At 38.1% G+C, this 17635-nt stretch overlaps 1 protein-coding gene across 1 annotated transcript; it reads left to right on the top strand.

Moving 5' to 3' along the window:
* Nucleotides 1-11057: 11057 nt before the first annotated feature.
* vip (vasoactive intestinal peptide) lies at nucleotides 11058-17009 on the top strand. Its single transcript, XM_023291343.3, has 6 exons — nucleotides 11058-11208; nucleotides 12020-12124; nucleotides 12723-12827; nucleotides 13620-13745; nucleotides 14836-14947; nucleotides 15356-17009. Coding segments are annotated over exons 1-6 (459 nt in total). The 5' UTR covers nucleotides 11058-11206; the 3' UTR covers nucleotides 15365-17009.
* The last annotated feature ends 626 nt before the right edge of the window (nucleotides 17010-17635 follow it).

Below are 17635 nucleotides of genomic sequence, written 5' to 3'. Positions count from 1 at the left end.
ATGATAATAAAATGTCAAAAGTTTAACATTTTGGGTAATGTTAAGATTATTGTATCATGTGCAGAGCTCTGAACTTGATTAAGATTAAAAGCACTCAAGAAACAAAATATGTTTTGCCTGTTTCACCTCAACATGAACAAAAGAAAAATAACAAGTTGCATGTTGGATTTGTTGACATCTGTGCAGCATCTCCAGGTACAAAAAAGATTGTCAGATAGTGTCACTGAGCTCAGGTTTTGGATTTTGATGACCAAATTTCAGTTTGGATTCACCAAGAAATTGTTCAAACACATTCCACATAACATTGTTTTTCATTCTTTAGCTGACAGAATAATCTCAGCCCAGCATCCGTTTTCCTAGTGGCAGTTCACATCTATGCCTGTCCACATATGACCCTTGACCTTTTGGATATAAAATGTCAACAGTTCATCATCTTATCCTGTTAGACAGTGTGTCATAATTAGTGTAATTTGAAGAAACTCCCTTTAGGCAATCAACACATAAAGACAGACTCATTTGAATGCAGAGTCAAAACCAAAAACATTTTACTTGTAATTCTAAAGAAAGAACCACAGGTGTCTCAACAAACCTTCAGGCAACACAGCTGTTAATAGAAATGATTCATTTCAAAGAAGCAGCACAGTATCTAATTCAAGCTGTATATATTTCTTATAAGGTTAGATGTGATTTTAACCAACTTGGAAAGATTTGTGAGCCTTACCAAGATGGAATAACAGTTGATTTTTTTTTTTTTAAAATGTTTTTCTTCTTACAGTCCTTCATCTTCCTAACTTAGCTTTAGAAGTATGTTTTTTATACTTTCAGTCTTTGAACTGAACATTGGAAGTATAAAAAAGCACATTTTGAGACAACAAAACATTAAATTTGACTAACAACATTTGACTACAATGCAAACAGTACAAAAATGAAAAATAAAATAAAAAGTCACACTCCATTGTGACAGCAGCCTCTGGTGGCCAATGCAGTTATGACAAGATCAAAACAATATGGAGGAGGTTGGGGTGGATGGATGGGTGGATGAAACATTGGCTGGACCACAAGAAACTGCTGCTTTTTTCTTGTTTTTAACCAAAAGTCAGTATCATTTTTAACTATGATTGACCCTACACTGTGTGCTTTTTATTGCACCCATGATGGCCCTTAACCTAATCTTCCCCAAGTTGTTTTAAATTTAGCCAAATGGAAGTGAAATCTATTTGTGCTCCATTAAATTCCTGCTAGTTGTATTCATAGGGATACAGACAAATCACATATTTGGCTGGAAGACTTTGTGTTCTGCTAAGCTAGGCTAATCACAGTGTTGAAATTGAAAATTATCACCCTAAAAGAATATTTACTAAACATTGTTTTTGTCAAAGCAGCAAATACAAAGTTCCCAGTCTCAGTGGTCTAACTTTCGGTCTAACTGGTTGGTGTTGTTGTTCAAAAATGCCATGCATGTCTGGTAAATGCTATTACCCAGATCATCAGGGAGGACATCGGTAGCACACGATTTGTGTCGTGAACATGTCATCTGCATTACAGCAATAATCCTGCTCATTTCCCAAATTTCATCCGGCAGTGTTGACCTATTGTTTTCATTTTCAGCTCTGAATGCAGCCTGTGTCCTGCTGCAGTAAACCAGGTCTAACCATCAGGGGAGTTTAGCTGTAATTGATCAGACTAATCTCCTCTGGTTGTGGAAGGCGGTCCATCATCAAACCCAACTGGGTCCTTTGCTGAGCCTGGAAGAGGAGAGTCTCCCCACATGGGAGATGAAAACCAGTTTGACACCGGCACCTATGACGACATTTCAGATGGGTGTAAAGGTCTGTCATTTGTCTGTGGAGGGATGTCTTGATGCTGTCATTTCACACAAACACTGCTGGTATGATGATCCATTGGTCAGAAGAAAACTTCCTCATACTGTAGCATGAAGTAATGCACTTTAGGCATTTGTGTCTTCACTAGTTTTCTACAGTTACCATGAATTTCTCCCCATCATTCACCCACACAAATAACCACAAACCTATTACAGTTCACTTTTTTTCAGACTTGTTGGTTGACATCTATCAGCTATTAAAGCACAGTGCCAATAGAAAATGTTCACCCCCCTTGGAGGTTTTGCCCTTTTGTTACTTTTTAACAGTAAATGATCTGCGTGCAGTGAATGTGTCTCAAGTGATTGTAGTATAAAGACACCTGGATCTGGAAGGTCCAGTTACTGATGAGTCAGTTCTCCTGGATCTAAGCACACCACAATGACAAGAAAACTCTCCAAACAATTTCGTGAAAAGTTTATTGAAAAGCATAAGCCAAGGATGGATATATAAAAAAAATGTCCACACTGAATATTCCTTGAAGTACAGTTAAATCCATCGTTAAGAAATGGAAAGAATATGGCAAAACTCAACCCAAGAACTGAGTGATCGTGCAAAAAAAGAGTGCAAGTGAGGCCACCAAGACACCTATGATTCCTTTAAAGCAGTGACTACTTTCAGCAGTGGGTCAGGTTTAGTTGAGATTTAATATGAGGTATGTAAAATTACAAATGAATGCATCAAAGTATTGGGAAATTCTGGAGGACAACTTGATGGAATCTACAAGAGAACGTGACTTAAGCCATAAAAAAGAAATAACTTCCATGGGGAGTGAATAGTTTTTGTAGGTGCTGTATATGTTCACCATGCAGATTTAATAGAGAGCATTAATACAGAATAGAGGAGGTTTTGTTGCATTTAAAGTTTAAGATGAAAAACACATTTTGTTGTTAATTTTTGTCGTTTTTGAAGTCTTGTGTTGAATGAATGTCTTAACATTTTCGTTTTTCTCTCATGAACTATAACATGTACATGAATTATGTGACTGTCTGTCACTGTTTTATGACACAGGTTTGATCCTGTTCAAACAGTTCATAATATTTTCTGAAAAGAAAATAATGCATTTGGATGACTGTTTTATTTGAAGACATGGCCCAGTTTTGAGCCATGGCTTTACAGGATATGTTTTTACTATAATGCTAAGTGTTGCAGTTCTCAGGAGACTCAAAAACAAATGATGACATTTATGTATATACCAGACAAAGCGGTTTAAAGGTTTGTACAAATTTTAATGCTTTTATGCAAAAGTATATGACAAATTGGACTCAACATTAGATGTGGATTTCCTCACGTATGAAGGTTAATTAGGAACAAGTTGCTGTAGCTTATATTGATGAATGTAAGCAGTAATTTTACTATTGAATATATCTTTAAATTGTCTTTAAATTCAAATAATTTTATGACTCTATATACTGTTGCTCAGAACAGAAAATATAACAAACATCAGCTCATGTTTGATTTGGTCAGCTTTTGTGTTTCATGATTCTTTAATGCCACTACAAAACCTCTTGAGTATTTTCTATAAGCAAGGTTTTTCACCAACTGTTGATATGTTGGTCAATGGGATCCTGCTTTCCTTTCATCTTGCTCCATCTTTTTTCAGTCACTCTTGATCAGCCTTGATTTCTATCTTCGATCCAGTATCTTTTTCACACTCTTTCAATCATCCCCTGTTTCTATCTTATCTCAGTATCTTTATTTTACCTCTCTACCTGTCACAAACACTTACAGGAGGCAGATATGAGCCACAGCGACACAGAGACCCCAGTGAGTCTGGTCGGGCTGCCAGCAGTAATATGCCGTCAGAGCCGTCACTCTGTGCTTTGCTAATTGGATAATGTGGTGCAGAGGAGGCACTCAGCAAGCCGAGGGATTCCCCCCATCACAGAAGCTGCTGGGAGAGTCGTGATGCAAAATGGACCTAAATTTCTCTGGTGATCATTCCTACATGTGATGTTTTTTTTTCTTTTTGTTAATACAGACAACAGTCTTTAGTGAGCTTAAGATAACAGTAGTAGAAACAGTTGTCAGGTTTACTCCTAACAGTGGCAGCAGTTAGGTTTAATGCAGTAATAGCAGAAGCAGTGCACCAGTACACAATGTTTAGCAGCAGCAGTGGCATAAAGGCTAGTGTTGGCAGTAATATTCCATGATTAGTCCTCTCAGCGTTCATACTAACTGGCCACCTTTTACAGCCTGTTTGTGTTACCTTCCTGAACCCTGGACTGTTTTTGCTTGCTCCCTTTACTTTTTCAAATGTTTTTGGAACCTTATGAGAACATTTTTTGTAACTGCATTACTACTTTTACCTGTCTTGGTTTGTGTTGCACTTTTGGGTCTCAAGTTCTAAACCCTGACAGATAACAACACAATTACTGTAATATATGATGGTACTTCAGAAAGTTCTGAGCCTCACCAAAACCAAAAGAAAACAAGAAAAGCACTCAGAGAGCGCAGTACTCCGCCAAGGCTGCTCAGTTGTATGGTATCCGACGGATAAGTCCTTATAAGTCCTCAGCGGTGGATTTATAGTAGGATCACAATCATGTGATCATCAGCAGGCAGCTGATGTAGTGTTCACTTGTTGTCATGGTTACAGTGATGCTGTGCCGCTATCTGGCAATGATAGAGAAATCTTTAACCAATCTGTGGATCCAGACTATAAGCTGCATCACTGCCAAAATCTAATCCGGTGGTCCTTGTGTCATTTCTGACCTTCCCTGGAAATTTCATCCAATTCTGTTTTTCCGTTTTTGGGTAACGTTGCGCACAGAAAGACAGATTAGCAGACTAACAGACCAACAAACATACACAGATTGTCACATAACTCCGTCGTGTTCCTTGGTTAAGTAATAAACATCACAAGAGAAAGATCTTTCTTCCATTATTTTTCTTCAACTTCAGTCCACTTGGTCCACCGACGGTCAAGCTTCCCAGTCCCTTCACAGAAGAAGATCACATCTTGAGCCTCCAGTATCTCCTCAGCACTGTGCACAACATTTTCATCACTTGACATCAAAATGGCAACCAAACGAGTGGGATTTTAGTTTGGGAACAGATAGAAGTCAGACGGTGCAGGTTGAATGAATATAGTGCATGGGCCAACAGTTCAAATCCACATTTGGCTGCTTTTGCCCCCTGATACTGTGTGAACAGGAGTCTTATCCTTGCAAAAAAGCAAAGACAAACATTTGAGTTTTTGTGGACAGTGATATATGACTTTATAATATATAGTTATGCCCCAAAGTGGGAGTTACACCCCTTGTTTTCGAATAAGGCCAAGAACTTTATGAAGTACCCTCAGAAAAAGTTTTAATACAACAAATCGATATTATAGTGGTAGCTGAAGTAGCTGTAACGCTGGATTAGCATCTGGACAAAGTGAGCAACGGCCAACAGACAAATTATGGAACAAAAAGTCCCTGGCCGACCCTGTGCAAAGGTTGCAGAAGTAGTTTGTGTCCCTTTGCAGCATTTTCTGGCTCCATGCTTGTGATAGACATAGTTTTGGGCTGTCTGTCCACCTGTAAATATCCCTGCATGTCCCTACATCCATCTGGACCATTCTCTTAATGGTGATATCTCTTGAATGCATTTAGGAAATTTCTTCAAAATTGGCACAAACGTTCATTTGGATTCCAGGATGAACTTGGTAGATGATGATTGACGAAGGTCACTGTGACCTCTCAAACCACATTTTTAACTCTAACACTAGAATTCATGCGCTAATTATAGCAAGACTTCACACAAACGTCTAACAGGATGAAATGATGAAGTAATGACATTTTATATGGAAAAGGTCAAAGGTCTTAGAGGTCGGTTCTGCTGAAGCACTTTCCAGGAACAGAAGGGCAGATTGTGATCATATTTCACAGTTTTTACTGCATTTATTATTCTGTACAGACACGGATGTAAACTGAAACTGGTACATAACCTAAAGGTAATTCCAGCTGCATATTGTAGTGATCCTTTAGCACCTCTCTCTAAGTCTTTGTAGCTGTTTTTCACCTACCGGTGTTCATTTTGCATCTCTTTTCCAACAGTTCTGACCCTTTGTTGTCCAGTTACTTTCTGGTTGTTTTATCTTGCAGTTATTGTAAATCTATTTGTGTTCACTTTTGCATTAATGTTTTGTTATTGTTTCTTGTTGTGGGCTTTTTCCCTGTTGATTGCATATCTTTTTGATTGATTTGTGTTTCTTTTTAGCCATTTTGTAGCTCTTTGTGCCTCATGTAGTCATTTTGCAGGCAAGTACAGGCTTGTATAGAGGATTCTTTGGGCCGATGGACCTGTAGAGTTATTCATGCATGGTTTAGTGTGTATCTGTTTAGTTTGACTAAGTGTAAATAGACTGGCGATTTCTGCACCACCGTATAATATGAGCTGATATAAAGGACCCAAAAAGAAAACTCCACTGATTCAGCATTGCACTCATTTAACACTGTCAGATTCACAAGACAGTTAAAAAACAAAAAACGAGTGTAGCCTTTTCAGGTTTATTCTTTAAAATTTACTTTGTAAAGTGTGTCAAATACATTGCTAAGACTGAGAAGCTTCAGTAGAAATCAACTAGACTTCTCTTTAGGTTCTTGGGGGCAAGAGGCTTCTTCAGTTCTGATTGCTGAGATCTTTTTTTTTTTTTTTTTTAATGGAAAGTGTGCTTAAATGCATTCTAAACATGATCTTGAGTCTAATTATCACAGATTAATTGGACTCAGATTAAGCTGATAGCAAGATGGTGTGTGCACTGTGCATGATGGGTATTTACAGAAGGCACAGAAAGACAAAGAAATGGGGGATTAGTGGTGACCAGGGCTCAATTTTTGTTCATGATGACCCAGAATCCACCCTCAATGACCTAGAGATGGAATTATAGTAACGGAGTAATATTAATTTTAGTGGGTGTCATATTAGAAATAAGAGTAAAACTATTTGCTGCAGTAGAAGTGGTGCAAATAGTCTCTATACTATTTAAAGTACCAATAAATAGTCTTCAGTCCTCTGTCACTGAGGTGAGGCAGCCTGTTACTCGTCCATAGGAGCGTTTCCTTCCGTACATTCCATCAACATAATAACGCTGATGTTTCCTCCATCAGCTTCCTCTTCCTGCAGGGATCTGTCTCCAATCACTGCTGTCAATTAGACCAGCGCATTCTCCCGTGGACTTCTGCGTAATCCACTTTTTCTCTGGACTGATCACATTAAGGTTCACATAGTGCCATCATGGCTGAGAAGACGGAGGACGGTGGGGCGGTGGGTTCATCTACTGAGATATCAAAGATCTGGGAAGGTCATAGAAGCTGCTGTCATGATGTAGAAAGGAATAAAATTTGCGATTATTATCTGGTATGCAACCCCAAGTGCAAGCATAACTGAATCCGATCTTTGCAGGTGTCGTACTATTACTTTCCATTTTGATTTGATGCTAGCGATGAACACAAACTTCAAAACCACATTGTCCAAGTATATTTATATGGCTGTAACAAGATTTTAAAATATTCTGTGTGTTGTGTTTTCCTCTGTAAAGTGTCTCCTGTAAATGCCACGCCAGGTTTAATGAATGCATCTGAAACTGACATAACATTAAACTCAAATGAGAAAGTTTTTACCTGGTTGAACAGCTATACATGTTTTTGAGAAGTTTGTTATAATTTGAGCTATTTTTTTATTCCTTTTCTGTGTTTTTTTTAATCTAAATAAAAGCTGTGTTGCTATGAAACTGTCCCTGCTGTCATCCAGCAGTAGAGATGTTTCAAGTAAACCGATGTGTTTGACAAGCAGATGCTGGGTTAACTCTCATGTCGTCCTGCGGGTCAAACTTCACCCGTTTTAAAGTTTGAAAAATTAGAAGTTTTACTGATATATATATGTATTCACTTGAGATGTTTTTAGGATTTTTTTGAAGATTTTACAATTTTTTTGAAAATATCTAAGAATTTTCTTGTCAAATTTGGGGTGTTTTTAAAAAAAATTTAATAAAAATCTTAAGGTAAACTTTTAAGGAATTATTGGAATTTTCTTCCTAAAGGTTTTGCAAGTTTTGGTGCAGCTAGTGGTGGTGATGATGGTGGTGGTAGTAGTGTTGGTACTATTAGTGCTGATGGTGATGATAATTGTGCTAATAGTAGTACTGCAGCTGGTGCTGGTGGTGGTGATGATTGTTGTGGTAATAGCGGTGGTGATAGCATTAGCAGTAGTAGTAGCAGTGGTAATGGTGCAGCTAGGGATTATGATGGTGGTAGTAGTGGTGTTGGTGCTATTAGTGGTAGTGGTAGCACTAGTAGTAGTGGTGATGGTTGTGTTAGTAGCGGTGCAGCTAGTGGTGGTACTAGTAGAAATGTTGGTGCTATTAGTGCTGGTGGTGGTGATAGAAGCACAAATAGTGGTGGTGATGGTTGTGTTAACAGTAGCAGCAGCCATGGTGTTGGTGGTAGCGGTGCAGCTGGTGCTAGTGGTGGTGGTGCTGCTAGCAGAACTAGTGCTATTAGCGGTGGAGCTAGGAGCAAAACTAGTGCCATTAATGGTGGTGATATTGGTGCTAGTAGCAGGACTGGTGGTGGTGGTAGCAGTAGAACTGATGTAGCAGTGGAGGTAGTGCTAGGAGCACCAGTGGTGATGGTGCTAGTAGTAGTACTAGTAGTAATAGTGGTGATGGTGTTAGTTATTAGTAGTAGTAGTGGTACTAGTACCAGAACTACTGCTGTTAGCGGTACTGGTGCTAATAGCAGGACTGGTGGTGGTAGTGGTAGTTGAACTAGTGTAGTAGTGCTAATACTTAAGCTAATCGATTTGAATTCCACAATAGGTCTGACGCCAGTACATTACATGAGACTACATAATATCTTTGGAAGGTTTTTCCAGAAGTGAGAGCCAATAACCCAGAATACAGCAACTCCATTCATCTTAGTTCTACTCTGGGTGACATAATGTCAAAGTCAGAGAATCCTGGTGACTTAGAAGGGACAATCCTAACCAAAAAATCTTTTAATGGATGAGTAACGAGCTCATCCAAGACTTTCTGTGTCTTTCCTGGCTTGGAAAGACACAAAAGTCTTTCAGCCAGAGGGACATAAGACATTATAAAAGATTATTAGAGGATAAACTGAAAAAAGGCAGCAGTGTAAAACTCCGTTTTGCATTATGCATCAAAATTGTCAAAATAAACATATATAAAATGTTAATTATCTGTATCTAAAAACATGAGCAAAAGTCATGCAAGTTGAAAATCAATTATAATTCAAAGTGTAGGTTAACTATTACCTGTGACCTGTAAATTACACATTTTTACACATTTTATGCAATTTAAAGTCTGTTTATCCAATTATCTGTTTGATTTAATGCCTCTTCCTCCCCTTTCCTTTGCTTTATTGTTGCTTTTTTCCATCTATCACCTAAACAGGCGACAATGTCTCTTTCCCTCTGTGTCTAACATGTCTGAGCCAATCATCATTTTTCTCTGCATTGATATTAGCTAAGTGGTTCACACTCATTTGGACGGACAGACGGACGGACGGACGGACGGACGGACGGACGGACGGACGGTTGTTGTGCCGGCTGACGTCACGGCTGTTTCACTGCCATTCCAGCAGAGCAAATCAGACTCATCAGGGACACTGTGGGTGGACTCAGAAACACTTCAGTCCTGTGTGCCGTTCTCTTACAAAAAGCCCAACACAAACCTGAAATAGAACTCAGCCTTAGCGTCTTGTAAACATCCTGTATAATGTTTTTGTTGTATTGATTTAAGAGTGGTAATCTGCAGGAGCCTCATGTGTTATTCAGCGCCAATCATGGTGCTCATTTATGTGGATATAAATGGTAGCAGCAGGATTTTGGTGATATTGTTGTGGAATTAAGTATTTGTGTCAGGACAGGACAATGCACGAGATGAAACGGGAAGTGTTTATAGCTCAAAATTATACTTGGAACACATCTTACTCAGTCCTATACATTATATAAAAATTCAAAATTATCGGGGCCATTCAGTGGGGATTGTCAGGCTGAAGTTGGCCTGTAATAACCTTTCTTCACCTCTTTAAACTCCTGTTATGTATGTGTTAAAGAGAATAACATTCTGCTATATTCCAAACACATCTGATACTTTAATGCCAATGGAAAAATATGAAAATCGTGGTTCCTCAGACGATTTTTAAATCAGACTAGACTTTCCTGTTGCCATGTCTTCTTTTATGCTCTGTTCCATTTGGCTCAAATGTGACGCACATTGAGTATATTTAAGATTTATGCACATTTTATACAGATGTTTCTGTGACAGTTAAGGTTCGACTAAAAAGACAGAAAAGAGATTTTGTATTGAGAACATTTTTTTAAAAGAATAATCTTTATATAGCACAGTGGTGGTATGCTATATTTTCACTGTTAAAGTTGCTCTGACTTTGTTCAGAGCTCATTTGAAGACTGAGGAGGTGACTCTCATCATTCAGAATTACTGCGTTTCCTACATGGAAAAACTGGCAGCTTTTAAGAATTATTTTGATTGAATTTTGTCCAAGATGTTTTTTACTAAAAATTTTATGCACCAGAGCTGAAAAGCAAGAACCAAATCATGACTGTCGAGAGAAAAGGTCAAAAATAAGCTTCCAAGTTTCAGTAAAATCATCACATGTAGCTCTGAAAGTGTAAAAATCAACATAATAGATGACTATGTGCCAAAAGTTTCTTTAAGTCTATAGTCATTGCAGTTATATGACGCTTTCACCTGCTGGATTTACACATTTTTAGGATGAAAACAAAAGATTTGTTGTACAGTTAAAGCACAAAACAGAATTGGCACATTGGCATGTTCAACACCAAAATTCACAAAGCTCGTTAGTGGAGATTTGGCCCTGTACTCATTCTTCTATTTAGTGAAACGGGTCTGCAGAAAACATCAGAGTCTAACTTCGAGATTTCCTGTCCATTCCTCAGTTTTTCACCACAGGAGCCGATCTGCACTTTGGGGGAAATTATCAGATGCGTCAACGGCATCGACCTTGGCGTATAAGTTGGTTATTCCTGCGATTAATTAGAAAAACAGAATAAAACTCCCCACTACTTCCCACACAGGCCTCCGTGGTTCCGACCGTGAGCAAGACCGATGACGGAAGCAGCGACCTGCTGACGTCTCAGGCCCCTGATGAATCTCACGTCCCCTCCTGCTCCATGAGAAACATCCAGGTGTATAAAAGGAGGCAGAGCTGAAGGCGAGCAGAGAAGCAGAGAGAATCTGGAAACACCGGATCAGCAGTGTGGACATACAGGCTCAGGATCAGGACTTTGGACAGCTCAGCGCAAAGAACCAAAACAGACAACTTTATCAAGCAAACATGTAAGATTTTCTATTTGCACAGAAATGATTTTGTGGGTTTTTTGGGGATAGTGCGCTCTGCGTGTTTGGTAGCCTGTTTTCCATAATATGCGCGCTTTTGGATACGATTTTCCAAATAACAGAAAGCAGACATAAGCATCGAATTCATTGTTCCTTGTGGCTAAAACAGCAGCTCGGCATGTTCCGTCTAGTTTGTGGTCTGTGGTGGAAGCAGAATTGCAGCTTCTCCACCAAGATTTAATCTTCGCTACTGTTTGCAGTGTGCGTAATTACGCATTGGATTACGAGAGTTCTTTTGCATTCCAAATTCCAAATTCATCGTCAACTGAGAAGTTTGGTTAAGAATAATGTTCTAGCAGTCATTCGCGGCTAAAACACGGTCCTGTTTATTTGTTTGTTTTTTAGTCGAGTCGACTTGTTAAAACGAAATTCACAAAATCGTTTTTTGTATTTTCATATTTACATTTACTGTGAATATTTTTGAATGCATTTTCGGCATTCTGTCAGTAACTCGTTTGATAAATAAGATGTTTATCAGGTCTGCCTGTTGTTTGGTTTGGGGTTTACGGTGCCAACAGAGTCCAAATGGCTTTAATCCCCCTCAGTATCTGTGCGTAATTACGCATTGGATTTCCGCGAGTTCTTGTATTTCCTCCGTCAAAAATCAGCACCAAACGGAATTATATTGGATTGCTGAGCGTAATTTCTGAGCAAAATTGAATGATTTGATAATTTCTTCGCTGGTATGATCAGATATGCTTATTGTGTTCAGGTTAGAGGCACAATAACCAGTCAGTGTTTCCATCCTCAGGTGTAAAGCGATGTTAGCACGGTCCGGTCCCCACCTGCTCCTCCTAATAGCCCTGTGCAGTGTGTTGTACTCCCGGACTCTGAGTCTACCATACACATCCATGAGGTGAGAGAAAAAGTTCTTTCCAGCAAAAGCTGCAGAAAGGTGGAAGGAAAATCTTTCCAGCTCTGTATGCATGAATGCTGCTCAGTTTTATGCACAGAGAAAAAGAAATCTTGACTTCTACGCATGTTGTCATGATTAATGTCTTAATTTATTCCAATTATTGGCGCTGTGTTCCGGAAAGAGAAAGAAAACTTCACCTCAGTAGCAAAATAACTAACAGATGATGCACTCAGCTGAAAAGTCGCTATAATATTTCTATCATCTCTTTTTAAAATGTCCACATTTATTATCTTATGGCTCGTTGCCGTTTGTCTCCTACAGCATTTGTAGTTACAGTCATCTCGAAACATATTTGAAATTCACAATAACAATGGATTTAAAGCCTTTTAAGAAGCACAATTTACGCACTTAGGGGCGTTAAAGTAAAGGGATCAGAAATGGTGTTCATGGCAAATACAGCTATTGTGTTTTTCTCAGAGCAACATGAATGATATAATCATTGCTCCATCCGATTTAGACCATCAAGATGGATTTATCTGGTGTTTTAACGTTAGAATAGGAGCAGATTTTACTCCAACTGTGCTGTGATGCTCTGCAGACCGACGAGACACGCAGACGGACTGTTCACCAGCGGATACAGCAAACTCCTGGGACAGCTATCAGCGCGGAGGTACCTGGAGTCCCTGATTGGAAAGCGGGTCAGGTAGGTGACCAGTCCGGCTGGAGGATGAAGGATGCTCGTCACTTTTAAAGAACGTTTTCTTTGTTTCACTTAACCATGTCGCGTCTAATGAGGATTTGGGAAAGAAAGGGCAAAACTTCTGTGTAGAAAAATGGAAAAGAGGAGCAATTTGAAACCTGGTTACAGATTTATGGAGCTTTAAATTCTATATAAAGGAAATAGACAGGGTTGTAAAGTAGAAGCAGGGTTATATGACATCAAAATCAGTCTCCATTTTTAAAAAGAATCAAAATAACTATCTTTATAGGACGAAAAACAGCATTTTAAAAAAAAGATACTCTATTGTCTCTATTGTACAAAGAAGCTGAAGCCTCAAAGAATTCTAGACCTACAATTAAAAGAACTTTTAAAAATGTGCTTGTTTTAAACCACATCCTTCAGAAATGGGCTTGAGAATGATGTAATTAAGGTAATTTACATTACATTTGTAGAAGAAACACCCTGAAGCTCCATAGAAGTGCTCCATGTCCTGTCAAAACCACATATTCTAACCTGTACATCAGGAAACACCAGAGCAACTGACAACTGCAGTTAAAAGAGCCTGTCTGCTCGATGATGCATTTTGTACACAGCTAAACATTTAAAAGGTTAAAATTTGCCGTTTACTGCTCCTTCACATGTTTGTTGTACAGCCAGGAGGAACTCACGCACATGAAACACCGTGACTCACAGATCCTGAACTGATTTTACATAATAACCTGCTGAATCTTCCTGAATGGTGGCGTCGCTCTGATGTCGTCTCTTCATGTTTAGTGATGAGCTGATGGATGAGCCAGTGAAGCGCCACACAGACGCCATCTTCACAGACAACTACAGCCGCTTCCGCAAACAGATGGCCGTCAAGAAGTACCTGAACTCAGTGCTAACAGGAAAGAGAAGGTAGGAATCAGTCCTCCTCATGTCCACCTTTAAGATCCTATAGGAAAATGATTTTGTGACTCAGTAAAAGCACTTTATGTCTACCTGGATGTAAAACTGATTTTATTTGGCATTAATGCAAACACCATGTATCCATATTTTAGAATAAGATGTCTAGATTTCAGTTGTAGTTGGTTTTACTTTGGACTCCTGCAAGATGTTAGAATTCTTATAGATGAACAGACAGAAAAGCTTAAGGTAAAAGTACATTTGCATTGACTTTATTGCTTTATTTTGGCGGTTGCTGCTTCCATGTGAGAGTATGGTGAGCATAGCAGCTGGAAATCATATCAACCAACAAATTATGAGTAAATAAATTGATTATAAGGTTAAAAAATACAACAAATCGTGATTCAGCATCACCTTCTCCTCTTGAATGTATTCTTAAAGCAACTTTTTTGGACAGTGAGTGAAGCAAAATCAGCTCATTTGTGTGCAAAGTTGTCAAAATTTGCTTTGAAAACCTCATTATGGGGTTTAAAGTTTTCTCTTGAACATCAAAATGTTTTGTAAAGATGCATTTTTGTCAAAAAATTGAAGCACAAAAATGATAAATGTGCACAAATTCTCCAGTATTTAAGTCTGCAGCTTCCATCAGAGTTTGTTTGTCTTGCAGGTTTTTCAATGAAACAACATTTAGCAGCAAACACTGAGTGATGGAGCTGCAGATGAACACAGCCGAATTATAAATGTTAAAAAACAGACATTAATGGCAACAATCTGAAATATCTGATCCAAAACAACACAAAATCTATACATTTTGTACCATATCTGGCACTCAGCTTAAAAACACAGAAAAACTGATCAAATACAACCAACGCTGCTCAACATGTAGGTTTGTGTTTCTCAAAGCCTTTGCTTCATACACAAATTAAACCAGCACAGGCACAAAAACAGCCCCTACAATCTTTTTATCCAGTCAAAAGTGAAGAATATGAATTTAATTTTGCATATTTGCTCAGAAATAGTACCTAGGAGAGGATGGAGGCAAAGGATGGGTGTTCAGTTTTATTTATAGATTCAGTTTCACCCTCCACATTCACATTTACAGCCTAGAAGATCCAGGAAACAGCGACCAAGAGGAGTCCAGGGACGATCCCAACACCTTCCAGGAGAGCTACGACGACATCAACGTAGACCACCTCCTAAACAACTTTCAGCTGGTGGGTACAGACACATACAGTCACACAACAACCCAGACTATGATACATATGTAAACCTCAAATGACAAAAAATGCTCAAAATGAAAAGTTAAACCCAAAACAAACCGCAAATTCTTTCAATAAATGACGAGAATGAAGCGAGACTTCCGATGTAAGTTATCACAGCTCAGAAAGAGAGAAAAGAAGGCACATTGTGAAAGAAAAATGCTTATAAAATGTCATTACATTTAGACGTGCATGTGCAAAAGTACAGTTGAAAACCTCCGTGAAACCTTTAAACTAATCGGGGAAACGTTAGTATTACAGCAAATCTGTAAATATGCAAACGTAGGGAAATAAAGAGGTGAGAATAACTGTTTTCTAGATGAATAACCTTCCTCTTTGTTCTGTTTTTGTGTTTTTTTACAGCCACTTTGAGGAGGACCCTCTGCTCAAGTCGATACCTCAAGTCATCCTCATGAAACCGCTCATTCCAAAAAAAAAACAAAAAAAAAACAGCAACGCAGTATTAATCCAAAGGACATTCGAGACGTCAGATCCGCCAACGATGATGTGTTTTATCCTCCGATGTGGTTATCTATCTATCCATCCACACAGTACATGTTTACACTGTATATATACACACACATACAACTAATCACTAAAGACTCTCGGGGTCACGCTGAGCAACACGCGTGTCCAGGTTGGTCGGTCGGTGAAGTCGGCAGCAGGAAACATTAACAGAAAGACCACGTTTGCTTTCTTTCTGTTGTTCCATTTCCCTGGAACCAGTATTAAATCTGAAGAAATCCATCTAATCTTTTTACCCGCTGAGTATCAACAGAACACTGTTTTTTGCCTTGATCTTGAGTCAATATTCAGTGAACATGTAGCTTTAAATCGCTGATAAATTTGAATATATTCTCACAAAATTTCACTCGGAGAGCTTCATTAACTTTCAGTGAAGAATTCCTTCATGTAATGGATGTAACTCCATTAGATTTCAGTAAAATTGCAGCCTTGTATCTGTAAATCACACTAATTGTGCCATTAATTTTAATTAAATAACATCCCAGTTTACTTTTAATGCACAATACTTTGATTTCAGTGGAATATTTGCCACAATTTGTTTCACAATGTCTGGTCAGAATTTCTTTTAAACTTTAGAAACACTGAATGTCAATGGAACAAGATGTACTTTCAATGAATTCCAGTGAATATACTGAATTTCAAATGGTTAAAACTTTTCAAGTGAACTTTAAATGGAGCATTTATGTGATTAAACTCATTTTATTCAAAAAGCAGTTCCATCAACTTCAAGTGGAGCAATTTTTTAATTAATCTTAAATGGAATACCATTATCTTTCAGTGTTTTTGGTGATTTCATAAAACGTTTATGAGAAAATGTGTCTTTTTTTCATAATAGCTCTTCTTCCGTTAATTTTAAATGGATAGAATCCCCATATTAATGTTTAATGTGATGACCATTCCATTAAATCTCATGAATCGGTTAAACATTGCTGAACATCAATGGCAACAGTAATATTTTTCATGTATTTATTTCATTTTAAGTGTGTCTACTATCATTTCTAGCATTAAATGAAACATTGGTGATGTAAACTTTAAATGGAACATCTGTCTGATTTATTTTTACCAACTGTTCCATTACATTTCAACAGAACAATGAGTGGTACCATTAACTTTCAGTAATATTCCCCTATTTACTGTCAATAGAACAACAGCTGCACAGAATTACTGTGGAACATTTGATTTATTTGTTCACTTTCACTCGATTTAAATGGAACAGTAAATTCTGTTGTGTTAGATTCTAATCAAACAATTAACGTTCAGCGGTGCAATCATGATCAGTGCTGTTCTAAACATTCGTGGTCTTCTGATGATTAAACGGTGATTCGTGGGGTGACGGGAACACGTTTTGAATGGACACAGATGCATATAATCACTTTATACTTATTCAACATGTAGAGCAAAGAAGTTATACCTGCATAGACCTGCCTTTAGTGCATATAGTGATGTACACCACTCACCAAATAAAAGATGTTGGTTTATTTTTCAAAGCTGAGTCGTTTTGTCTGGCTGATTGTTTGACGATTAGAGACGTTTACGTTTGATCACGTTGGGTTTCTTAAAGGTAAAACTTTAAGGATTCAAGCTGCTGGTGGCTGATATTGTGTGTTTTTGGCAGATTTGAGAGATTTCCACAAAGGATTTTGGTTGAAAAGCAGCAAAAAGACTGTAATGATCTGTAAAAATCTTTGGCTGTGTTGCATTTCCATGAAGGAAAATGCAAAGTCTCGCATAGTATAAAGTGTATTTATCTGGATTTCAACCTATTTTAATTGGTTTAAAACAGATTTTTGTGTCCCAGGTCAACGGATTAGACCTTCTAAATGGAAAAGCTGTGGACATGACTGTTTACATGACAAAATGTTGACATATATGAATACATAGCAGCAGGTGGCCTTTATTTTTTCCCTGTGGGTGTCAGCTGACTGACATGAAAACAAACCAAGTGTGTTTCTTTTGCCACTAATGTGGAGAGAAGCAGGTTTAAGATCTCCTAGTTAGCTTTGTTTAAGGATCTCAACAGGGCGACCACATGAACAACTGACAACATTATAGTAATACTATGTAATAAAGTAACAGAATGCTCAGTGTTTGTTCAGAAAACAGTGAATATATCAGTAA

This window comes from Amphiprion ocellaris, chromosome 16, assembly GCF_022539595.1.
Source record: "Amphiprion ocellaris isolate individual 3 ecotype Okinawa chromosome 16, ASM2253959v1, whole genome shotgun sequence".
NCBI classification, from domain to species: domain Eukaryota; kingdom Metazoa; phylum Chordata; class Actinopteri; family Pomacentridae; genus Amphiprion; species Amphiprion ocellaris.
Note: the sequence above shows the minus strand (reverse complement) of the source record. Positions and strands in the feature narration are given on the sequence as shown.